Raw genomic sequence first — 27,438 nt, forward strand, 5'->3', positions numbered from 1 at the left:
TATATTGTAAATGTGGTGGGAAAAAAATGGCACTACACACACACTAGAAATGGTAGGTGCCAGCACAATATGTTTGATACAGCACCAAATGCTCTTTGCATTCACAATGTATTAGGCTTACAGAAAAAATAAAGCAGATGGGATATCATAATGTTATCTCACACATTTTATCAGGCTATGAGTTTACAACATATACAATATGGACAAAAGTATTGGGACACCTATATATTACACCTACATGAGATTTTATGACATCCCATTCTAAATCCATATTAATATGGAATTGGTCCCCCCCTTTGCAGCTAAAACAGCTACCACTTCTCTGGGAAGACTTTTTACAAGATTTTGGAGTGTGTCTATAGAAATTCTTCCCTATTTATCCAGAAGCGAATTTGTGAGGTCAGACACTGATGTTGGACGAAAGGGCCTGGCTCGCAATCTCCGTTCTAGTTTATCCCAAATATTTTCAATGGGGTTGAGGTCAGGGTTCTGTGTGGGCCAGTCAAGTTCTTCCTCACCAAACGCACCCAACCATGTCTTTATGGACCTTGCTTTGTGCACTGGAGCACAGTCATGCTGGAACAGAAAAGGGCCTTCTCCCAACTGTTCCCAAAAAGTTGGTAGCATACAATTGTCATAAATGTCTTGATATGCAGAAGCATTAAAATTTCCCTTCACTGGAATTGAGGGGCCTAGGCCAACCCCTGAAAAACAACCCCATAGCATTATCTCTCCTCCGCCAAAATTTACACCTGGCACAATGCAGTCAGGCAGGTAATGTTCTCCTGGCATTCGCCAAACCCACATTCATCCATAAGACAGCCAGATAGAGAAGTGTGATTCATCACTCCACAGAACACTGTTCAGCTGCTCCAGAGTCCAGTGGCGGCGTGTTATACACCACTTCATGCAACGCTTGGCATTGTACTTGGTGATCTAAGTCTTCCATCCAGCTGCCCAGTCATGGTGCGCCATGAAGCTCTCGGCGCACAGTTTTGTTTGAATGTTAATGCCAGAGGAGGTTTTGAACTCTGCAGTGACTTTATGTGCCCCAGCTCTCAGCAACCCCGCTCTGTAACTTTACATGGTCTGCCACTTTGTGCCTGAGTTGCTGTGGTTCCTAAATGCTTCCAAATTCCAATAATACTACTCAGTTGATCATGAAATATCTAGAAGGAAAGAAATTTCACAAACTGACTTGTTGCAACGGTGGCATCCTATTACAGTACCACACTCGAATTCAGTGAGATCTTGAGAATGACCCATTCTTTCACAAATGTGTATCAAGGTAGACTGCATGGCTAGGTGCTTCATTTTATACACCTGTGGCAATGGGACTGAATGAAACACCTGAATTTAATGATTAAGTGGTGTGTCCCAATACTTTGTCCATTTAGTGTATGTGCAAGAGTAACACCCTTTCAATATGTTTCTATACAGGACAGTGTAAAGCAGCATTACCTGTGACTCTATTTATGTACTTTGTGAAATTTTTCACAATGCAGTTGACAATCTCAAGGCTTTTTTCAGCTGAACCTCCTGATGGAAAGTGTGAGCCACACAGACTAACTCCATCATCTTTCTGCAGGAACTAAATGTGCCTCACAGCCCTGTCCCTTTGGTGTTGAGCCATGTATCCTCTTTTATTGGAGAGTAAAGAGGATAGTAGCAATAAATATTGATGCCCTAAATGGAAGCGCGGCTCGTCTTCAGCATTTATGTACTTTAGCACTTTCATGAATGGTTACTATGTAGCGTTCATAATTACATTTGACGAATATAGGGTAAACAATGATTAATGGATTTAGATATTAGTTACATGTAACATCAATTTCCACAACTCACCTTTCTACCCAATTTTTATAACTTGGGATGTCCTTGGCATAAAGAAGTTTGTTAGAAGGTGAGTCCTTCCCTAAGCGGTGCTCTGAAGTTGAGCATGAGTCCATAAAAGTCTGAGCCACCACGGAAAGACAGGCATCTGTAATGCTATTCTTGTGGATGTCAAAGACAAACTGAGGGTTTTTGATGACATTTACCCAAAACCTCAATGGTAAGCTGCCAAGAGAAACAAAATATATTTAGAATCACGCAAATATTATACAATGTAAATGTTGTAAAAGGTTTTGTTTTTTTAACGAATAATAATGTGTTTGTTTAAATATGGTAATTTATATTGAAAACCACTTAGATTTCAAAGCAAACCTACAGTTTGCTTTGAAAATTTCTATTATTGTAGATAGGTAGGAATTGTCCCACATAAGCAGTGGCACAGTAAGTGGGCAGGAGGAAAGCTGTATCTCTTGAATACATTGTATTCTTGCAGTTGACACCAACACAGGAGAACAGTGCATGTCCTGTGTACAACAGCAGAGTTCGCCAATAATTGGGCAGACATTTGAATTAAAGGTGAGAACGTTTTACTAAGTGTCCCTGGCCCTATAACATGGTACCACTGATAGAATAGACTACTTTTAACAACTTCTGAGTCTATTGAAATTTATTTAAGAAACATGAAAGAGAACCTGCCAACAGTTATAATAGGTCCAGTTATTTGGTCAAAAACTGAACTAACCTGTACTTCTTAATCATACTTTGCAGCCTTAACCACTATGCTAGGAAGAGTTCTTCTTGTTCTAGCTTTGCTCAGCCATCTATTTTCTTCACCCATTAGGTAATGGATTGCTCTTGCCTTGTGGCCAATCACAGTAATTGCTGCCCTTTATTAACCCACAGCCTAGTACTCCAGCTTATTAAAAACTCCAGTACTCCATCTGGGCCAAAAGAGGGGGCAGACTATATACATCCAACAACGGAGAAAAATACATGAACTGCACTGATGTATTGCTGTCAAGCTAAATTTATATACATGAACATGAGGTTCTAAGTAAGCATTTTGATGAAACAGTATAAGTCCACTTCCTCCTTCATGGTGACCTCTTTTAAGTGGGTCTCTACTCTATTAGGTGCAACACTGCACGGTGGGTGCCACAACACAACGCGGTGCAGGTGGAGCAAACCAGCTGCCTTGGCCCTGGGCCTAGCACTGCTTAAACACATAAGGACTCTTCTTAGCATAGTGGTTAAGGCTGCACTAAAGATGACTGGGGGAGTCCAGAGTTCAAGTTCAGATAAGTTTTTAGTTTCTGACAACTGTGATGATGAACTTTTTAATATATCAAAGTTTTGTTGTTCTGATATAGAGCCCGAAATGTCCTGTATAGCCATACAATTACATGATGAATTTCTGGCTGCCTGCAGCCATCACTAGAAGGAGCTTACTGCATACTGTTTTATTATGGCGTTTAATGTATTAACAGTATGCAGTAAGCTCCTAAGCTCCCAGAATTTTATTATTTAACTGTATGTCCATGCAGACTATTTGTAGCGCTTCTCTAGAGAAACAGAGCTCTGACTGTTATAAAGAAATATTAAGAAAATGATCAGCGCAGATTGCTGGACCTAAAGCTTTGTGGCGTTAAAGGTTGGACATTAACTTCAAGATGTGCTACAATTTATCAGTGTCACAATAGTAACTCAACATAAAATGAGGTTGGGGAATAACTTTGAATTTCATGACATTCCAAATATGATAACCAGAGATTAGGAATGGTATTTTTAGCATTATTTTCCTGTTTTTGCAGCATTTTTATTTTATTAGTAATAAGGCAACTAATAGACTGTTTAACAAGCTAAAAACAATCCACGCTATTCATTTTGTATTTTAGCTTTGACCTACATAACAATAACATATATGAACCATTAGACCCTATAGCTACATTCTACTTTCCAACCTGTTGCTATGAACTGTTATTATCAGAGACCTTTTAGGTCTGTACTGTACAGATAATAAGTACAAATAGAAGACTAGGAGTGTGGGATTCTTCCTGTCCACAGTGACACTGAGCTGGATCTGTACACAGCGGTGACATGTACACACAGCCTGGGCACCAATAAGTGTCTGACTAATGAAGCATTAGCATATTATTAACATTATCTGCGCTTTTAATCTCAAACTGATTGCAGCCACTCAGGCTAAATGAACAGGAGGTTTGTTTAAAGGGGTGGAGGGAGGGAAGAGAGGAAATGAAGAAATGATCTCCTTGCAATCAGATTAAATTAACTTTGAGTCACTTCTCATCAATGAGCCTGCAATACAGGCTTCACCGAGCCCTTGATCAAAAAAGAAAATACATTGTCAACCTCAATCACCAAGTTGATGGTGCTGGCTGGTAGAGATATAGATCTTACATAACCAAATAATAAAAAAACAAAACCTTGAGCTCCACTTCCACAGTCATATAATATACTTGTGAATATATGTATTTCAGAACATTGTAAATTAATTAATATGATTACATAATGTGTATAAACATTGCTACATACAGGAAAAATTATTATTGGAATGGCTGATGTAACAAACACATTGAACAGTATCTATAGAACACACAGATACGGGCTGGGACTACATATTGATTCTTTGTAGCGTGACAGCTTAAATTATACACACAGTTGTAGCCTATAAAAATATGTGGCATAGGTATGGTATTTATTTATAGTTAGAATTTATCTATATTATATAGCATAACACATGAACTATTATGCTTGATAGTCCTATATATTCCAGTTCATTGCTACATACATTATTAGGAATTCTGCTAACACAAGTCAATGCTCAGTGTTTACTGATGTAAAAGAAGGCAAATACATAAAAAAAATCTTACTGAAATGTGTTTTTTACATATTGGTCTCAATAATAAGGCCATGTTTAGATAATGCAAAGGGTTAAATCCGTCTGAAATCCACAGCAAAATCTGCATGTGCATGTAACACATATCTAACACGCAGATTTTTATGAGATTTTGGTGTTACATGTGTGGTGAAAAATTTCTGCTGCTTCTGAATATACCCTTATGTTCATTTTTAAATAACCCAATGAACAAATTAATTTTCTGAAAAAAAAATATATTCTACTGCCCAACCAATGAAAAGGGAGGAATTACAATAATATATTATATATAAAGAAAAAGTGGTCCTAACTTAGAGAAAACAAATCTTCCAAACCTTTCATAAATCACCCATAATGTTGCAACACATTTAAAGTAAGACTCTACGTAGACACATGGAGTCCCTGCGGCTCTGTATTACAGAGCCTAGGCTTTCTGTGTCCTACTCTATGGTGTTTGTACAGTACAGGGTTATTCTCAACTACAAGCCGTAACATGGCATTTGATGGAAGATGGCACAATTTTTTATCTGGCGGGTTCAAACGGAATTCAACAGTAAAAAATTGAGACGTACAGAGGTATGGTAGGGTCCATAGAAGTGTATGGGTGCTCCATTATGGCTCAGTAACTCAGAGATGGTATGGATCCGTAATACGGTAATATGAAAGAGAACTTTCATGTGCTTATGCTGTCTGTCTATCTGTCTACTTTTGCGATTTCTTACTTACCAATTGCTCTTCCATGTGTGTCGCACGTGGGGATCATGAATATTATGTTTGTCTGCTTGCTCATCCAGGAAATCAAACATATATTTGATGGCAAGAGGAAGAGCACTGCCTCTATGTGCTGTGCTAAATATGGTTTCAAACAAATCATCCACAAACTTCTGTAATGTGCCCTGTTAACAAAATAAAATGGAAGAATAAATTAAGATATATTATGAATTGTCAGTAATTCCAGTCTTTTATCATATGGTATTTATATTGCATTTTGTAATAATAACAACTACATCAATATAACTAAAACAACATGAAGAATACTGTACATACCAATGTACATATTGTCATAATAAGTAGTGTTTATAGTAGGAATAAATCAAAGTAACATATAATGTTCAACAACGAAAATACATGCATTATAAACAGTTGTGCGCGGGTGTTGGGGAGATGGTAGATAAACAATGATTGCATATAACTTGTGCATTTGGACGAGAATCAGGAAAAAGGAGAATAAAAGAAACAGAAAGCAGACATATTTACCAGTTTTGTGGGTTACCATTACTTGCACATGTGTACTACTGTATACCTTATCTACTGCACAGTACGAGTTCAAAAGGGTTATTCAGGATTTTAAAATTCACGGCCTATCCTTAAAGAGGCTCTGTCACCAGATTTTGCAACCCCTATCTGCTATTGCAGCAGATCGGCGCTGCAATGTAGATTACAGTAACGTTTTTATTTTTAAAAAACGAGCATTTTTGGCCAAGTTATGACCATTTTCGTATTTATGCAAATGAGGCTTGCAAAAGTCCAAGTGGGCGTGTTTAAAGTAAAAGTCCAAGTGGGCGTGTATTATGTGCGTACATCGGGGCGTGTTTACTACTTTTACTAGCTGGGCGTTCTGATGAGAAGTATCATCCACTTCTCTTCAGAACGCCCAGCTTCTGGCAGTGCAGATCTGTGACGTCACTCACAGGTCCTGCATCGTGTCGGCACCAGAGGCTACAGTTGATTCTGCAGCAGCATCAGCATTTGCAGGTAAGTAGCTACATCGACTTACCTGCAAACGCCGATGCTGCTGCAGAATCATCTGTAGCCTCTGGTGCCGATGTGTCCTCGCTCGTCTGACACGATGCAGGACCTGTGAGTGACGTCACAGATCTGCACTGCCAGAAGCTGGGCGTTCTGAAGAGAAGTGGATGATACTTCTCATCAGAACGCCCAGCTAGTAAAAGTATTAAAAACGCCCCGATGTACGCACATAATACACGCCCAGTTGTACTTTTACTTTTCAACACGCCCAGTTGTACTTTTGCAAGCCTCATTTGCATAAATACGAAAATGGTCATAACTTGGCCAAAAATGCTCGTTTTTTAAAAATAAAAACGTTACTGTAATCTACATTGCAGCGCCGATCTGCTGCAATAGCAGATAGGGGTTGCAAAATCTGGTGACAGAGCCTCTTTAAGATAGACCATCAGTATTAGGCTGGTGAGGGTCCGACTTGGCACCCCTGCCGATCAGTTGTTTCAAGGGGTACTGCAACCTCTACCTTGTTTACCTCGGGTTTCAGTCTGTTCGTACTTTTCATGGTATTGCATTGCTGTCCCATTAAAGTGAATGGGACAGTCAGTGCTGCAATACCTTGCCAAGCCGCTACAAATGTAAAGGTGTGTGCAAGTACAAACAGACTGAAGCCTTAGGTAAACAGTAAAGGGGCTGCAGCACATGCTAGAGTGTCACAGCCCCTTCAAAAAGCTGATCAGCGGGGGTGCCGAGAGTTGAACCCCCACCATTCCAATACTGATTGCCTATCTTAAGGATAGGCCATTAATTTTTAAATCCTGGATAACCCCTTTTGGCAGTTTTGTTCTGGTACAAACAATGTAAATAGGACAATGTGTGACTGCTAAATGACTTAGGTGTGTCTACTATAGGAACTAGAAAAAAATAAAATAAAATTATGTACTGCAGGAAAATGGTAATCCAACTGTTTTAAGAAGATGAAAAATAATTCTTGGGAGCAGCAAAGGAATACATTTAATCAAAGTGGATTTTGACAACACCTGCTTGTGTTATGCAAGTTTTAAGAATATGAATATTCTAGTTCTGAAGACACCTGCACTTGGTGAATTCCTTTTGCATACCATTCAGCAAACAGAAATAACAGTAATATTTTAATACACTGGAAAATGTATTCTAGGAATGTATTTATTATAGATGCTGTTTACATAGTTCACAATTCTAAGTAGTTTAGGACACATACATTTTGTAGTCAAGGAACAAGGTAAGAGAAAAATGCTGTGAGTTAACTAGTGAGGCAGAAGTGACGTGCCATAGATGTCTTCTGATTCAAACATGTATCTGAACTACTCTGTCCACCTGTTGTCTTGATTGTGCGGACTAATGCTGGCCTGTCTTGCCGACTAACCGGCATTGAGAGCAACGTATATAGTTTGCTACCCGTGCCCTGTCCACCTAACATGTCGACTGTGCAGTGTAATGCGGACCTGTCTTGCCGACTAGCCAAATGATCCAGCTTGCTACATGTGCTGGAGATCAGGGGGTTGGGGGGCTTTTGTACCTGATGCTGACACTAGCAAGCTTGGATCCATAACATCTGATCTTGCTGTTAATCAGCTCAAGAGGTTTGTGACTGGAGTGGTGGATGCCCCTTTTGTTGTCTGCGGTGGAGAGCTGGAGGACTCCATGCCGGCTATATATTTTGTTATTTGTCCAATCCCTGGTTTTAGGATAGTTGCCTAAGTTTTCTGGCTACCTATTGTGGCTGAATATTTAGTTAAGCACAGACCAGTGCTCAGACGACATTTTTCTGTGGAAGTGATTGCCTGGGGAAGAGACTCCCTCATACTATTATTCAAAGGCTGACTCGTGGGCTGGGCATCTGGTTATCAAGGCTGTCTCTTTACAGGAAGGATCCATAATGCCACTAAGCATCTGCTAGGGGTTTCTAGGTTACTCTGTAGGTTGCAAATGGTGTCTCATAATGGAGAGAATCCCCAATGTCACCGTTAAAGTGTACTACTGTGTTACAGTCCAACAACACAGTGAATCAATTGTACCATCCAAGTGTCCAATACCGCAATCATCTGTAGCACTAATGACTATGAAAGAAACGTTATTCTGTTTTTACCTTTCCAGTTTCCTTATTGCGCTGGATTTTGTTTTTTTTTGCTTTTTGTTCTTAAGTGTGTAATTTAGGGTGCCTATTTGATCAGTGTCTCCAGTATGCCTAGGAAACTGAATCTGGGTATCAACACCAATAATATTAATGTCAAAGACAGAAATTCTTCGGGGGAGGTTCCAACTTCAGACAATCCAAATAATATTACTAGAAATATTACAGCCATTAAAATGGAAAGATACTTGAAATCCCCTGCCACAGCCCAGAAAACTTTGCAGAACCCACAGCTTGAAAAAGTGAGCCATTCTTCTATATCTTGTAACATGTAGGAAAACACAGCAAGTAAATACTGCCAGCGCTAAGCCTATTGATTCCTTTCTAATTAGTGCTAGGAGTACCTCTGCTGTGTTAGATTAAAGCTCCTTAAGGATGGATCTGCCCACGGCGGGAGAGCCAAGTCTGGGAGATGTTCTTAAACCTATAAACCTATGTAATGCCCAAATGAATGATCTTACGCAGCAAACTGGCAGCATAAAAATTGACATTTCCCCTACAAGGGCTGATATGAGTAAATTTAAACAGAGATTGACAGAACTAGTACCAGACTTTAAAATAATGAAGACAAGACGGTTGCTGTTAGAAAAAAAAATGGCTGAGATCTCAAAATCCAACAGAATTATACTGCACAAAGTAATCGACTTGGAGAATAGATGCATAAGATCTAATTTTCAGAATAGTTGGACTTCATAGAAAATGTGAGGGGATGATCCTGTGAAATTTATACAGGAATGGATTTTAGCAAACATTTCTAGAGTCCATATCAGAATTTTTAGGTACAGAAAGGGAGCACAGGGTTTCGTTTCGTGTACTCCTATAAGGTAGCAGACCTAGAGCTTTCTTAATTAAAGAGGCTCTGTCACCACATTATAAGTGGCCTATATTGCACATATTGTGATCGGCGCTGTAATGTAGATTACAGCAGTTCTTTTTATTTAGAAAAACGATCAATTTTCACGGAGTTATGACCTATTTTAGCTTTATGTTAATGAGTTTCTTATAGCCCAACTGGGCGTGTTTTACTTTTTGAAGTGTGCGTTGTGGAGAGAAGTGTATGACGCTGACCAATCAGGATCATACACTTCCCTCCATTCATTTACACTGTACATAGTGATCCTGCATTGTTCACTATGTGCAGTCACATGCACACACACTAACGTTACTCAAGTGTCCTGACAATGAATAGATATTACCTCCAGCCAGGACGGGATGTGTATTCAGAATCCTGACACTTCGCTAACGTTTGTAGTTGATTTACAGCACAGCAGGCGTAGTCTCGCTGTAAATGGCAGTTTGCAGCGTAATCTCGCGAGACTATGCTTGCTGTGCTGTAAATCAACCACAAATGTTAGCGAAGTGTCAGGATTCTGAATACACATCCCGTCCTGGATGGAGGTAATGTATATTCATTTTCAGGACACTTGAGTAACGTTAGTGTGTGTGTATGTGGCTGCACATAGTGTTCTAGCTAGAACACTATGTGCAGTGTAAATGAATGGAGAGAAGTGTATGACGCTGATTGGTCAGCGTCATACACTTCTCTCCACAATGCCCACATGGTCAAAAAGTAAAACACGCCCAGTTGGGCATTAAGAAACTCATTAGCATAAAGCTAAAATAGGTCATAACTCCATCAAAAATGATCGTTTTTCTAAATAAAAAACACTGCTGTAATCTAAATTACAGTGCCAATCACATTATGTAAGAGATAGGGCACTTATAATGTGGTGACAGAGCCTCTTTAAGCTGATCTGCTCCAGGGATCATGACAATATCTTGAGGACCCTTAGAGCCAACGTGATCATAGTTTTTCCGGACTATGCTTTGGAGATGCCAAAAAATTGTATGACATTTCAAAGTTGTGAAGAAGTACAGCTCAGAGTTGGGCTATAGAAAAAAATATCCCAAACTTTGAACATCCCACCGAGCACCATTAAATACATTATAACAAAATAGATGAAATATAGCACAACTACAAACTTGACAAAACAGGGTCGTCCAGCAAAACTCACAGACTGGGCAAGCAGGGCATTATTCAAACATTCAACAAAGACACCAAAGATAACACTGAATGTGCTCCAAAGATCCACAGCGGAGATAACCGTATCTATCCATAGAACCACTATAAGCCTTACACTCAATAGAGAGGGGCTTTACGGAAGAGAGCCCAGAAAAAAGCCATTGCTTAAAGAAAAACACAAGAAATCACGTTTTGAGTTTGCCAAACAGCATGTTGCAGACTACCCAAACACATGGAAGGAGGTTCTCTGGTCAAATGAGAATAAAATGTAACTCTTTATCCATCATAGGAAAGTTTGTGTGTGGCACAAACACAACACTTCCCATCACCCCAAGAACACCATTCCCACAGTGAAGCATGGTGGTGGCAGGATCATGCTGTAGGGATGCTTTTCTTCGGCAGAGACTGGAAAACTAGTCAGGATTGAAGAAAAGATGGATGGCACTAAATACAGGGTAATTCTTGAGGAAAAACGGTTTTGGTCTGCCAGAGATTTGAGGTTTACCTTCCAGCAGGACAATGACCATAAACTTACTAGTAAAGCGACGCTGGAGTGGTTTAAGGAGAAACATTTAAATGTTTTGGAATGTCCTAGTCAAAGCCCAGACCTCAATCCAATTTACAATCTGTGGCAAGACTTGAAGACTGCTGGACACCAATGCAACCCATCTAATGTGAAGGCGTAGGATCAGTTTTTCTTGGAAGAATGGGCAAAAATCTTAGTGTCTAGATGTGCTAAGTTAATAAACACATACCACAACAAACTTGCATCTACAATTGCAGCACAAGGTGGCTCCACAAAGTATTGATTTTCAGGGGTGAATACATATGGAACATTGTTCTTTGGTTCTTTTTTTTGGTTTTAATTATTGTTTGTGTCACAGTGAAAAATATTTTGGACCTTCAAAATGTTAGGCATGTTGAGTAATTCAAATGATGCCAACCCCCCAAATATCTATTTTAATTCAAGATTGTAATACAACAAAATAAGAAAAACACAATGAATACTTTTGAAAGGCACTGTATAGGCATATAAATAAGGATACATAATATTATTTAAATTGATTTTGGGCATATACTGTTGGAATGTATCACTGGGGCACTTGACATTATGGTTATTGGTTCTTAGTTCTACTATGCCTTTTGTATCATTACTTTTTAGAGCAGAAACAATACATGTATGCCAAAAAATGCAGGCGCAAAAGTTTACTTTAGTGAAATATTTATTAATGCACTGCTCCGACTATCCATAACAAAAGCTGGTCTATTATACAGAAAAGTTGGACCAAGTTTTAAAGTTTCAAAAACTATTTTAACAACTATGTTGTACATCATAACTTTCAATAAAATTATATGTGTAAAATAGTTGATCCTAGTGATGCGGGAGCCCTATTGTTCAGCACCATACTGTGCATCTTCCCTTGAATACGCTTTTTAAGCATGATTCCAAGCGTTAGAATGATATCTCTAATGAAGCCTTTATTCTGAAATGTTACAAAGACGGCTACCTCCTATGCTGTGTCTACTGTTCTCAGTTTTGGGATAAAAGAACCATGTGAGGGGGTGTGGCTGGTATGAAATACAAGTTGCTGGCATTTAGGAAATGAGAAGTCAACAGCGTAATGCTATACAGCTGTCATGCAATCATTCTCCATGAAGAAATTCTTGCAGGGAAAAGACAAAGCTTTTACAAAAGATGCCGTTTACTTGTCTGACAGCTTTGAGCACTTTATAAAGGTCTGTCCCCGTCAGTCACTATTTTGTGTTAACACTTTCCAATGATGAATGCTCAACTTTTTTCCTTTTGGTTTCCATTTTTTGCACACTAAGACATAACAAAAGGAAAACCAAAGTCTATACTGTAACAACAAAATGTAAAAGAAACAGGAAAGCAATAATCATTGTAAGTTTATTCAAACACACAAAAAACTTCCAAGCCTGGTATTGTTACTGTAAGAAAACAGGGTATCCACAAATCAAAATAGAGATATAGCATGGCTAGTATGTGAGGAACAGAAGGTTGTCCTGTGATATAACAACTAAAGAACCTGCCTAGCTGTCGGAGCAGAAGTGTAGCTGCAGAACTAGGAAAATTTGTGCTGTATATGTAGGAATTCTGTACTACAGCTTTTATGGGAGCTGTAATGGCAAATAAATCACATATTACTCAGATTTCTGGAAAACATATATAGCTAAGAAATACCTGATATACATTTTAAAAACATGGTAAAAGAGGACAACTCCTATAGGACCTATTAGAAATATTATGTGTTCAAGCAGGGAACTTTCTTTAAAGTAAATGTTCGCTCTTGTTCTTTTTTCTTAACCAGGTCCAAAATTCTGTGCTCATTAATTTCTTAATATATCTATATACTATAGTGTTTGGAGATTTGCTTTACCGATACAGAGCTCTAAATCCCCCGCATACACATATATTTAATTTCTGATATAAAATTCTGACAGCCTGAAGTGTCCATTTGAGGGAGTTTAGCATATCTCTCCAGATATATATTAGGATATTAATGAGCTCCGAATGTTGGACCTATTAAATGATGGTGTTAAAATACAATCCTTTATCCTGCCAATTTTAAGCCTCTCTAAATCTTTTGAAGTATATTGGATCCATTCCACACCTTTATATCAAAGTTACATGATGACTTACAGATTAACGAAACATTTGAAATGACGCTATGGGAAAAAAAATGCATAAAATGCATACCAAGATTAATTTGTATTTTCAGTGACATGTAGATCAATCACATACATATTGATAATATATCGTGTCATGAGTACATACCTTGGTAGCCAACAATCTTGTTAGATAAATTTCTGATACCATTTTACTTCCTCTATCCCCTTCCTTTTGGTCTCCATGTTCATGATTCTTGACTAAATGCCAAACTTTAACCCCACTCTCTAAATCTGGCGTTATCATGGGAGTGCGAGAACGAAGACTGTCAGGACTTCCAGTATACTTAATCATATTCTCTGCAACAGAAAACAAAACTCAGATATAAGATTGTTTCTAACGAAGTAGTCTACACAAAATTACACAAAAAGTAATATAAACTATCAATAGTAATTGAAATAAAACAGGACAAAACAATAAAAAAAGATTTTTCTTAAACATATTGTACTTGTGTAGGAGGCAGATAACCTTGACTAATAGCTATCTGTTGCATTGGTTAAACAAGAAGCTGGTGTCACGATCTGTGTGTATGTGGACCCACTGGGCCATACCGCCGTAGCGAGATAGCAGCTGGCCAAACAGTGTACCATGTCAATGTCTATATAGTCTAAGCACAAGGGTACCCATAGCAGTTCAGATAGTAGTAACGGCTGGGCTCAGATGGGACCTTTGCAGCAGACACCAGGCGTGGTGTAACACAGCAGGCGTGACCGATGGCACAGCACAACACCAACTTTCTAAGGCACAGGAACAACGGTAGCACGGGATACAGAATACAGGCAGCAGGTACGGGAACACTGGGAACAGGATAACACTAAGGGACCATTTGCAAGACTAACACGGGTAAACACAACAACGCTCAGGCAAGGAGTAAAGGGTCAAGGCCCTTATTATAGTCTAGGGTGATCATGGGCTAATTGATGGCTGGCCCTTTAAGGCCAGGCACGAGCGTGCGTGTGCACCCTACGAGACACAGCAGAATGGAGCGGAAGTGAGCGCTGGAGCTGGCCAGTGCTCACCGATCCATGGCTGCGGCCATCGGGGTGTGAGCAATCCTGACGGTCCGCGGTCATGGATGCTACAGTATCCCCCCTCTTATGCCCCCTCTTCTTGGGAACAGAGCGAGAGAGGAAATTTTTAACCAGAGCAGGAGCATTGAGGTTCTCTTCTGGCTCCCAGTACCTCTCCTCTGGACCAAATCCCTTCAAATCTACCAAATAAAACATTCTTCCTCCTACTTTTTTGAAGTCCAGGATCTCCTTAACCTCGAATACATCGGAAGAACCGCTGGGAGCAACAGCAGGGCAAGGCGTTTTTGTGTAGAAGTTCAGGACCACAGACTTCAGGAGGGACACATGAAGGGAGTTGGGGATCCTGAGGGTAGGAGGCAGCCGAAGCTTGAAAGAGGCGGGGTTGATTTGCTGTAGGATCTGAAAGGGTCCGAGGAACCTGGGTGCAAACTTTTATGATGGCACCATCAGCCGGATATTCCTTGAGGCTAGCCAGACTTTGGTAACTGGGAGATACAGAGGTGGCTCTCTTCTCTTAGCATCTGTTTTTCGCCTCATGCGATCGACTGCCTGCAGAATAGAGTACCGGGTTTGCTGCCAGATCTGTAGAAAATTTCCAAATGCAGAGTCCGCTGCGGGTACCATGGCTGTAGCTGGAACAGGAAGAGGAATTTTTGGATGTTAGACAATGTAGAATGGTGTGGAGGTGGTGGACTCACTTGTGTGGTTATTGTCCGAGAACTCGGCCCATGGAACAAGCTGTACCCAATCATCATGCTGCACGGAGAAGAAGTAGCAAAGATAATTTGCCATGATTTGGTTAATCCTCTCGACTTTGACATTAGACTGGGGATGATAGGCTGAAGAAAAGTCCAACTTTACATCTAGGACTTTACAGAGGGCTCTCCAGAATTTCGAGGTGAACCGAACCCCCCGATCAGACACGATATGATGAGGCAAACCATGCAAACGGAAGATGTGCTGGATGAAGAGATCCGCCAGCCGAGGAGCAGAAGGTAGGCCGTTCAGCGGGATAAAATTAGCATCTCCGAGCACCGGTCCACCACCACCCAGACCATATTGCATCCTGCAGAGGAAGGAAGGTCAGTGACAAAGTCCATTGCTGTATGCTGCCAGGGAGCATTTGGCACAGGCACAGGTTGGAGCAGACCGGCAAGCTTGGAGTGAGCAACTTTGTTGGAAGCACACACAGTGCAGGATGAGACAAAGTCCACAATATCTTTGGGCAGCGTGGGCAACCAGAAATGACGGGCAATCAGATCTCGGGTCTTACGAGCACCCGCGTGCCCAGCCAGTTTGGAGCTGTGCCCCCAGCGAAGGATTCCCCCCCTATCTGCCAACCACACAAAAGTCCTCCCCGGAGGGATGTCTCTAACTTGCAGAGGATTAGCAGAAATAATACAGCATGGCTCAATGATACTTTGCAAAGACTCCACGTGTCCTCTGTTTCAAATGACCTGGACAGGGCATCGGCCCTCACATTTTTGTCCGCGGGCCGGTAGTGGAGCACAAATTGGAATCGGGCGAAGAAGGGGGTTCAGCCATTGAGCCGACTGGATATATGTAAGGTTCTTGTGGTCAGTGTATATCAGGATGGGGTGGGCTGCGCCCTCTAGCAGATGTCTCCACTCCTCCAGAGCCAATTTAATGGTCAGTAACTCCCGATCGCCAATAGAGTAATTGCACTCTGCAGAGGAAAAAAGTCTTTAGTAATAGCCACATATCACTGCCTTTTCTTTGAGGCCCCTATGGAACAAAAGTGCACCTGTACCAACAGAGGACGCATCCACCTCCAACGAGAACTGTCACGATCTGTGGGTATGTGGACCCATTGGGCCATACTGTCATAGCGGGATAGCAGATGGCCAAGCAATGTACCAAGTCAATGTCTATAAAGTCCAAGCACAAGGGTACCTATAGCAGTTCAGACCGTAGTAATGACTAGGCTCAGATGGAACCTTGGCAGCAGACACCAGGCATGGTGTAACACAGCAGGCATGACTGATGGCACAACACGACTCCAACTTTCTAAGGCACAGGAACAATGGTAGCATGGGATACAGAATACAGTTAGCAGGTACGGAACACTGGGAACAGGATAACACTAAGGGACCATTTGCAAGAGTAACACTGGTAAACACAACAATGCTCAGGCAATGAGTGAAAGGGTAGAGCCCTTTATATAGTCCAGGGCGATCATGTGGTTATTGATTATTATTTTCATGTGCGCGCGCTGGCCCTTTAATGCCGGGCACGACCGTGCGAGCGCACCCTACGGGACACAGCAGAACGAAGCAGAAGTGAGCGCTGATGTTTCCTAGGGAGGAGACGCGGGCCAGCGCTCACAGATCCATGGCTGCGGCCATCGGGGGGTGAGTAATCCCGACGTTCAGCAGCCATGAATGCTTCAGTTGGGACAGATGACAGTAAAGCAAAACATGAAGGATTACTTTTTAACTGCATGTTATTGCATTTTTATGTATTGACCAATAGGAAAGGAGGGTGCAAAATTTGTAAATAAATAACAAAATTATTAATTAATTTAATTATTCATTCGTCTATTAAAATTACCAAAATTACCAAAAAAGTAGGGCAAAAAAAATTAGCATGCACATCCAGCCAGTAACGATAATTACACAATTTTATTATGACCAGAAGACCATTAAAAACATTGTAAACAGAAATACAAACAGTAATCCATAGTAAGATTCACCATAAGGTGTATATAAGCCGCCAAACAAAATATGTCCTGCCGGACGAAGGTAAATGCATAAAACAGATGCAGATAATCCACAGCACTATGAATAATCAATACATCAATGTGACATTCATTATAATGTAGCACATGACCCCCTCTTGGATACATTGGAACAAATATGGTCCTACTTTTGCATGAAACTCTCGATACTTGGCTTTAAAAACTATGTGTAATCGTTTGTAAACCAATAAATGAATATTTCTTACTCTGATACTATTGCGCATGTCCATACACTTGATCGTAGATAATAGAATTGTATCTTGACATACAGTGCGCAAGCTAAAATCCAGTGCAGGCGTGATACCAATGCTTCATGGATGCTAATTCATAATCGGATGCCCTACGCATGCGCCAACATTCGGCGCAGGAGCCATACTGATGCTTTATTGCACTGGCACAGTAGAATGCTGGCGATTTCGCCATAAGGACATGTGAGTTTTAATTGCTATCTAATCCAATTGCATATATCTGGGTATATATATATATATATATATATATAAAACACGGAACAAGATTTTTATTGAGGACCCTTGAAGAAGAAAGGTCTTTTTCCTCCCCTTTTTATATGTTTGATAATTTCTAAACCTCTAAACTTGATAATTTCTAAACTTCTAAATTTCTAGATTGTAACCGTGCAAATTACCAGCCCAGTCACAGCCATCATCCAGTTATGTCTCACTTGTCCCCACTACATCACAATTCTCTTCCAGCATTAACAATTCTAATTCCTCAATCTTGTTATTGAGGCTTCCGGCATTAGAATACATGAACTTTATATGATTAGCTTTATCGTTTCTCTTCTTATTCCTAGTAACTGTTCTAACCCATTCCTCTGTTTAACCCCCATGGTGTTTAACCCCAGTTCACAAACTACGCTGTCCCCCCCCCCTTTACAGTAATTGAAAATAACCTTCTAGCCATCTTCTCCCCAACAACACTTCAGCCTCCCCATTAATGTGCAGCCCATCCCTACTGTAGAGTCTCTATAACCAATAGCACAAATAAAGACAATACCAATAAGTGGGTACTTTTTTTATTTTATTAGAAATCCCAGTGAATAGTAAAAGACCTTCAAATGCAATAAATTGTACTTTCTGACATTTGCTTTTGTGAAGATGACAGGTAAATATAAAATTTGCTCTACACAGTTCATCAAACACATATGGTTATAAAGGCTGTCTTGGAAATCAGTTAAAATATATAGAATCCATACACTATTTAACTTGAAGATGAACTGAAAGTGACTTGCCGAAGGTCACTAACTTACTGAAGAGTGATCTTTAACGGGATGGCAGCCAAACTGGTTAATCAATACTAAATCTAAAATTGAGCAATCAATCCCCATCTTACTGTATGAAAACAGCATACAATCCTCATTTACACATTTGTTTATGAAAGCTGCAGTATAATAGACTTCAAGCCTCAAGCGATCTATTCTGGTTATGCTCACTGGGAATAAGGCAGTCAAATGATAGCGTGAAATGATTAACTGAAAGGCAGCGTGCATCGAAGACAATTCATACTTCTCTTGGTGTACAGTATATTGTCTACTTCTAAATCCATCCGCAGGTCAAAGAATTATAAATTCAGTACTAGTTCTATGTTGCTATAGTATTGTAATTAAAAGCAGATGCATCAATGTTCAAAAGTATATAAAGATTCAGTAATTCTTAAGAGGGTGATGAAAAGTTTTAAGACATAGCACTGAAGAAACAACTTCTTACAAGAAAGCATACAAAAGGATACATACGATTAGACAAATAATTCATCAAAGACAAAAAAAACAACAAAAAGAGTAATTGTGAAGGGACACTGATTAGTTTAGAACAGATTTACAATCTGGCTCTCCAATATTACCAGCCTCTTGATTCTTTTGAGTCATCAATTTGTCTACTGAGCTAGACGTTAATACAGCTATTTACACTGCCACTGCAATACTAATTTAATTTTATGCTCATAGGGATCATTTACAAAAGTGCTTCTCTTATTTTCCACTACATCTACATCTACACCTTGGTAGGAAGTATTTATACTGTCCAAAAACCGCTTCCCGCCGCAGCCATTTTTTGTTTTTTAATTTTTGCTTTTTCCTTCCCACTCTCCAATAGCCATAACTTTTCATTTTTCCATTTTGCCATATCAGGGCTTGTTTTTTGCACGGCAAGTTTAAGTTTTTCATCCGACCATTTAGTGTACTATATAATGAACTAGGAAACTTTAAAAAAAAGTATTTGTGGGGAGGAATGGCAAAAAAAAAACGAATTAAGAACGCCTAGGAATCCTATCTTTTAGGTTTTATTTTTACCGCGTTCACTGTGCAGTAAAAACCACATGTTAACTATATTCTGCGGGCCAATATGATTATGGCGATACCAAATTTATATAGATGTTTTATGTTATACTACTTTTACAAGGAAGAAAATAAATTATTAATAAAAAATGTGTTTTGTGTCACCATATTCAGAGAGCCATAACTTTTTTATATTTCCATCGATTGAGCGGTGTGAGGGCTTGTTTTTTGTGGGAAGAACTGTAGTTTTTATTGGTTCCATTTTTGCTTATGTTTGTGCGGGTTAAATAACGTTATATTGTAATAGTTCAAACATATGTTTATTTTATTTATTTTGCATTGCTTTTAGGGAAAAATGGAAAAAAAAGGTTGTTTTTTTTAACTGGTAAGATTTTTTTTGTATATGTAAAAAATATCTGAATTAATTTTTTTTTATTAGTCTCCGTAGTGGGCTTGAACCCACGATCAGTGGATTGCTTGCACTATATACTGCAATGCTTATGTATTGCAGTATATTGTGTTTTTTGCCAGAAACTTATTATGCCCTGCCTCTTATTATGCCCTGCACATCTTATGCAGCGGGCTCAGCCTGTGAATCTGCTCCATACTTTCCCCTTTCGCTGAATATATATATATATATATATATATATATATATATATGGTGGGTGTCGGGAAGGTGTCAAAGGGGTTGTCCGGGCACGGGACCGTTTTTCATACTGATGACTTATCCACAGGATATATAATCAGTCGGGTTCTGACACCCAAACCACGCACCGAGAAGCTGCTCCAGATTCCTCTCGGCACCAGATGTTATGCAGTGTATGCCGTTTTCGGTGTCAGAAGCAGTTGGCTCCGCAAATTGCATAGCGGCCGTGCTGCAGGACTGCAACACTGCTCCTTTTCACTTGTACAGTACTGCAGCACAGCCACTATACTGTGACTGGAGCCATCTGCTTCTGCCACGGACATCCGATGCCCGAAGGCAGCCGGAGCAGCTGATCGGTGCGGGGTCCTAGTGTCAGACCCCCATCGATCATATACTGATGACCTATCCTGTGGATAGATCATCAGTCTGAAAAATGGTCAACATGCTGTATAATTAGTGACAACAAACTAGCATAGCTTCCATTACTTTGAATTTAATCCCCTACAAGTAGGATATACAAGTTTCACTTTCTTTCAAATGGAATGCAATGATCTCACAAAACATCTGAGCAGATGGTTTATGAAATTGTACTTAAGGGCATGAAACTATCCAAGCATGGACTGCAAAAGTAGGTGCGATAGTATAAATCACTCATTGCAAAATCCTATTTATCATTGTAGATGGTCACCAACCCCTCAATGATTCATCCATTTAATATAAAAATCCCATCGATTCCATTTAAAAGCAAGCAAACCAAAAAGGAATTTAGTTGAATTATTTTGCTGAAAATTGGAATGACACATAGAATCCCCAGGACAACTTTAGTCCTAGCTTAGAATTCAGCCGGTAAAGTTCCTCGATTGCTATGGATGTATTTTTCATGTGTGAAGATTTTGCTTGTGGATATGAACGAAACAAATGAAAGCAAAGATATAGATATTGTTTTCTCTAAATGTTTTGCATGAAAGAACAAAATGTTACACAAAGGGCACAATAGATATGTTTATACGCGTAATACAGTTTAATATCTCTTATAGTACAAGGCACAGTCAATACATATGTATTGGGGTTTAAGCTATTCCTTTACTATTGTTTAACAGGAGGAGGTCCTTGAGGATATTTTTTCTTAAGAAGTGTGAAACCATTAACTATTCCCATCTTAACAGAACCGACATAGGACTGACCACATTTAAATCAGTACCCCCACACATTGGAACACCACTGTAATCTTTTTTATTAAAGAGGACTAGAGATGAGCGAATCAACCTTACACAAATCTAATTCCGTCTGAATGTCCGAAAAGTTTCGGATTGGCAAAATATGAATCTTTTGGTGTTCGCAGTGGATGAATCACTTCAAAATGGTGGCCACCAGTGAGTACCGGCCACCATTTTACAGATTTAAAAAAGGATCACATGACCTTGGGCAGACTAGTTTCCCCATAATATCTTTCTACCAGCCTTCCCAAAATGCAGAGTGGTTATTTACCCATACACATATTTGTTGCTGACACTTTAATATTACTAATGCTAACTACGCGTTAAAGAGTTTAAAAGTGGTTTAATACAGTCCTAGAAGACATCAGAGAGTCAGATACGAGTTTTCAGGGCAATTGGGTCACTTGCAAATAGCGGCAAATTTATTCGGACCGAATCATCTTAGATTTGATTGGTATTAGGGTTAGATTGTATGTTAGAGGTGCACAGGAGCTGTTCGGTTGAGCAGATATGGCAGATATGGCTTACAGCGGTGTTCTGCAGCTTCTACATATAGTGAATACATAGAAGCTGCAGTGCAAAAACCAAATACTATTTTTTAAAGTCTATTAGAAAAATGTTTATAAACTCTAAACGCATACATTAAATTAAAAAAAAAGTCCAAAGATTTACATAGCCTTTGAAGGGGACATTGTATTACTTTTTTTCTTTTTTTACTTTTTACAATACATCTTCTCTGCCTCCTGAAGCTGTATCATTCTCTCTCAGCCGATTAAGCCAGTACAGCTGAACTGACTTCAGAGAGGGTTCTGTGTGTCTCTGACACACAGGATCCAGCAAACATCGATCACATCCTGTGTGTCAGAGACAGAATGATACAGCTTCTATGTATACAGAATACATAGATGCTGTATCTTAAAAAGTTAAAAATAATTTTGATAAAAATCAATGTAAACGTTTCTTAAAAACATAACGCATGGATTTATTTAAAAAAAAAAAATCATTCCAAAAGGTGTACATAACTGATCAAAAATACTACTTGTCTTCAATGGGGAATTTTTGTTAAAGAATTTACTACAACCATGAACAACAAATTAAATGGTGAAAGCTACAGTACAGTACTTCTGTTCATGTTCATGATCTGATACTGTTAAGAAAAATATGTTCTACCTATTGTAATTATCCTAATTGTCACTCTTTCTTCCTTTAAACAATCTGTCTCTACAGTCTAGATCTTACTAACCATCACTTTATACTATTAATTCCTACCTGTTTGAGATTTACACTCCAAATCCTGTCCTGTCAGTAACTTCATTGGCGCTGCCTATACAGTTTCCTAACTTGTTAAAATATCACTATTATCAATCTAAGGAATGTCCTACATATGGGACTGTAATATGGGACTGTACTATAATTGTATCGTAATACATATAGGACTGTATTGTAGCTGTATTTACAATCAGTCATGTTAGGAATATTCTTTATATCATTAACCCCTTAAGGACGCAGCCTAGTTTGGGCCTTAAGGCTCAGAGCCCATTTTTCAAATCTGACATATTTCACTTTATGTGGTAATAACGTCGGAATGCTTAAACCTATCCAAGCGATTCTGAGATTGTTTTCTCGTGACACTTTGGGCTTCATGTTCGTGGTAAAATTTGGTCGATATATTCAGTGTTTATTGGTGAAAAATTGCAAAATTTAGAGAAAATTTTGAAAAAATTGCATTTTTCAGAATTTAAATGCATCTGCTTGTAAAACAGACGGTTATACCACCCAAAATAGTTACTAGTTCACATTTCCCATATGTCTACTTTAGATTGGCATCGTTTTTTTAACATTCTTTTATTTTTCTTGGACGTTACAAGGCTTAGAACATAAACAGCAATTTCTCATATTTTTAAGAAAATTTCAAAAGCCTTTTTTTTAAGGTACCTCTTGAGTTCTGAAGTGGCTTTGAGGGGCCTATGTATTAGAAACCCCCATAAAACACCCCATTTTAAAAACTAGACCCCTCAAAGTATTCAAAACAGCATTTAGAAAGTTTTTTAACCCTTCAGGCATTTCACAGGAATTAAAGCAATGTGGAGGTGAAATTTGCAAATTTCATTTTTCTTGCTGAATTTCAATATTATTCCATTTTTTTCTGTAACACAGAAGATTTTACCAGAGAAATACTACTAAATATGTATTGTCCAGATTCTGCAGTTTTTAGAAATGTCCCACATGTGGCTCTAGTGCGCTCGTGGAATAAAACACAAGCCTCAGAAACAAAGGAGCACCTAGTGCATTTTGAGGCCTCTTTTTTATTAGAATATATTTTAGGCAGCATGCCAGGTTTGAAGAGGTGTTGAGGTATGAAAGCAATGGAAACCCACCAGAAGTGACCCCATTTTGGAAACTAGACCCCTCAAGGAATTCATTTATGGTTGTTGTTATCATTTTGACCACACCGTTTTTTCACAGCACCTATTTGAATTGGGCTGTGAATTAAAAAAATGATATTTTTTTCCATTAAGATGTAATTTTTGTTCAAAATTTCTTATTTTCACAAGGAATAAAACACCCCATTTTGTTGCCCAATTTGTCCTGAGTGCGGCAATACCCCATTTGTGGTGATAAACTGATGTTTGGGCCCATGGCAGGACTCAGAAGGAAAGGACCACCATTTGGCCTACTGGAGCTTTTCTTGTGCTAAGTCATGTATGCAGAAGCCCCTGAGGTACCAGTACAGTTAAAACCCCCGAGAAGTGACCCCATTTTAAAAACTACACCCCTTAAGACATTCATCTAGTGGTGTAGTGAGCATTTTGACCCCACAGTTATTGTGTAAAAGGTAATGCGCAGCAGATGGTGCAAAGTGAGATTTGCAATTTCCTATGCATATATGCCATTTCAGTGTCTGATATATTGTGCCCAGCATGTGCCACTGGAGACATACACCCCATAAATTGTAATGTGGGTTCTCCCGGGTACGGCAATACCCTACATGTGGCTGTTATTAGCTGCCTGGGCACACGACAGGGCTCAGAAGGGAAGGACCACCATTTAGCCTACTGGAGCTTTTCTGGTGCTAAGTCATGTAGGCAGAACCCCTGAGGTACCAGTACAGTTGAAACCCCCGAGAAGTGACCCCATTTTAAAAACTACACCCCTTAAGACATTCATCTAGTGGTGTAGTGAGCATTTTAACCCCACAGTTATTGTGTAAAAGGTAATGCGCAGCAGATGGTGCAAAGTGAGATTTGCAATTTCCTATGCATATATGCCATTTCAGTGTCTGATATATTGTGCCCAGCATGTGCCACTGGAGACATACACCCCATAAATTGTAATGTGGGTTCTCCCGGGTACGGCAATACCCTACATGTGGCTGTTATTAGCTGCCTGGGCACACGACAGGGCTCAGAAGGGAAGGACCACCATTTAGCCTACTGGAGCTTTTCTGGTGCTAAGTCATGTAGGCAGAACCCCTGAGGTACCAGTACAGTTGAAACCCCCGAGAAGTGACCCCATTTTAAAAACTACACCCCTTAAGACATTCATCTAGTGGTGTAGTGAGCATTTTGACCCCACAGTTATTGTGTAAAAGGTAATGCGCAGCAGATGGTGCAAAGTGAGATTTGCAATTTCCTATGCATATATGCCATTTCAGTGTCTGATATATTGTGCCCAGCATGTGCCACTGGAGACATACACCCCATAAATTGTAATGTGGGTTCTCCCGGGTACGGCAATACCCTACATGTGGCTGTTATTAGCTGCCTGGGCACACGACAGGGCTCAGAAGGGAAGGACCACCATTTAGCCTACTGGAGCTTTTCTGGTGCTAAGTCATGTAGGCAGAACCCCTGAGGTACCAGTACAGTTGAAACCCCCGAGAAGTGACCCCATTTTAAAAACTACACCCCTTAAGACATTCATCTAGTGGTGTAGTGAGCATTTTGACCCCACAGTTATTGTGTAAAAGGTAATGCGCAGCAGATGGTGCAAAGTGAGATTTGCAATTTCCTATACATATATGCCATTTCAGTGTCTGATATATTGTGCCCAGCATGTGCCACTGGAGACATACACCCCATAAATTGTAATGTGGGTTCTCCCGGGTACGGCAATACCCTACATGTGGCTGTTATTAGCTGCCTGGGCACACGACAGGGCTCAGAAGGGAAGGACCACCATTTAGCCTACTGGAGCTTTTCTGGTGCTAAGTCATGTAGGCAGAACCCCTGAGGTACCAGTACAGTTGAAACCCCCGAGAAGTGACCCCATTTTAAAAACTACACCCCTTAAGACATTCATCTAGTGGTGTAGTGAGCATTTTGACCCCACAGTTATTGTGTAAAAGGTAATGCGCAGCAGATGGTGCAAAGTGAGATTTGCAATTTCCTATGCATATATGCCATTTCAGTGTCTGATATATTGTGCCCAGCATGTGCCACTGGAGACATACACCCCATAAATTGTAATGTGGGTTCTCCCGGGTACGGCAATACCCTACATGTGGCTGTTATTAGCTGCCTGGGCACACGACAGGGCTCAGAAGGGAAGGACCACCATTTAGCCTACTGGAGCTTTTCTGGTGCTAAGTCATGTAGGCAGAACCCCTGAGGTACCAGTACAGTTGAAACCCCCGAGAAGTGACCCCATTTTAAAAACTACACCCCTTAAGACATTCATCTAGTGGTGTAGTGAGCATTTTGACCCCACAGTTATTGTGTAAAAGGTAATGCGCAGCAGATGGTGCAAAGTGAGATTTGCAATTTCCTATGCATATATGCCATTTCAGTGTCTGATATATTGTGCCCAGCATGTGCCACTGGAGACATACACCCCATAAATTGTAATGTGGGTTCTCCCGGGTACGGCAATACCCTACATGTGGCTGTTATTAGCTGCCTGGGCACACGACAGGGCTCAGAAGGGAAGGACCACCATTTAGCCTACTGGAGCTTTTCTGGTGCTAAGTCATGTAGGCAGAACCCCTGAGGTACCAGTACAGTTGAAACCCCCGAGAAGTGACCCCATTTTAAAAACTACACCCCTTAAGACATTCATCTAGTGGTGTAGTGAGCATTTTGACCCCACAGTTATTGTGTAAAAGGTAATGCGCAGCAGATGGTGCAAAGTGAGATTTGCAATTTCCTATGCATATATGCCATTTCAGTGTCTGATATATTGTGCCCAGCATGTGCCACTGGAGACATACACCCCATAAATTGTAATGTGGGTTCTCCCGGGTACGGCAATACCCTACATGTGGCTGTTATTAGCTGCCTGGGCACACGACAGGGCTCAGAAGGGAAGGACCACCATTTAGCCTACTGGAGCTTTTCTGGTGCTAAGTCATGTAGGCAGAACCCCTGAGGTACCAGTACAGTTGAAACCCCCGAGAAGTGACCCCATTTTAAAAACTACACCCCTTAAGACATTCATCTAGTGGTGTAGTGAGCATTTTGACCCCACAGTTATTGTGTAAAAGGTAATGCGCAGCAGATGGTGCAAAGTGAGATTTGCAATTTCCTATGCATATATGCCATTTCAGTGTCTGATATATTGTGCCCAGCATGTGCCACTGGAGACATACACCCCATAAATTGTAATGTGGGTTCTCCCGGGTACGGCAATACCCTACATGTGGCTGTTATTAGCTGCCTGGGCACACGACAGGGCTCAGAAGGGAAGGACCACCATTTAGCCTACTGGAGCTTTTCTGGTGCTAAGTCATGTAGGCAGAACCCCTGAGGTACCAGTACAGTTGAAACCCCCGAGAAGTGACCCCATTTTAAAAACTACACCCCTTAAGACATTCATCTAGTGGTGTAGTGAGCATTTTGACCCCACAGTTATTGTGTAAAAGGTAATGCGCAGCAGATGGTGCAAAGTGAGATTTGCAATTTCCTATGCATATATGCCATTTCAGTGTCTGATATATTGTGCCCAGCATGTGCCACTGGAGACATACACCCCATAAATTGTAATGTGGGTTCTCCCGGGTACGGCAATACCCTACATGTGGCTGTTATTAGCTGCCTGGGCACACGACAGGGCTCAGAAGGGAAGGACCACCATTTAGCCTACTGGAGCTTTTCTGGTGCTAAGTCATGTAGGCAGAACCCCTGAGGTACCAGTACAGTTG

At 40.2% G+C, this 27,438-nt stretch overlaps 1 protein-coding gene across 1 annotated transcript in view; it reads right to left on the minus strand.

The window, feature by feature from the left end:
• PLXNA4 (plexin A4) overlaps positions 1 to 27,438 on the minus strand; it is a 715,975-nt gene that overhangs the window by 21,327 nt on the left and 667,210 nt on the right. The window contains exons 28-30 of the mRNA XM_075857507.1: positions 13,466 to 13,656; positions 5,456 to 5,625; positions 1,846 to 2,058 (exon numbers count right to left, since the gene is read on the minus strand). Coding sequence (XP_075713622.1) covers positions 1,846 to 2,058; positions 5,456 to 5,625; positions 13,466 to 13,656 — 574 coding nt within the window. The remainder of the gene's footprint in view (positions 1 to 1,845; positions 2,059 to 5,455; positions 5,626 to 13,465; positions 13,657 to 27,438) is intronic.

Source organism: Rhinoderma darwinii, chromosome 3 (assembly GCF_050947455.1).
Source record: "Rhinoderma darwinii isolate aRhiDar2 chromosome 3, aRhiDar2.hap1, whole genome shotgun sequence".
Lineage (NCBI taxonomy): Eukaryota > Metazoa > Chordata > Amphibia > Anura > Rhinodermatidae > Rhinoderma > Rhinoderma darwinii.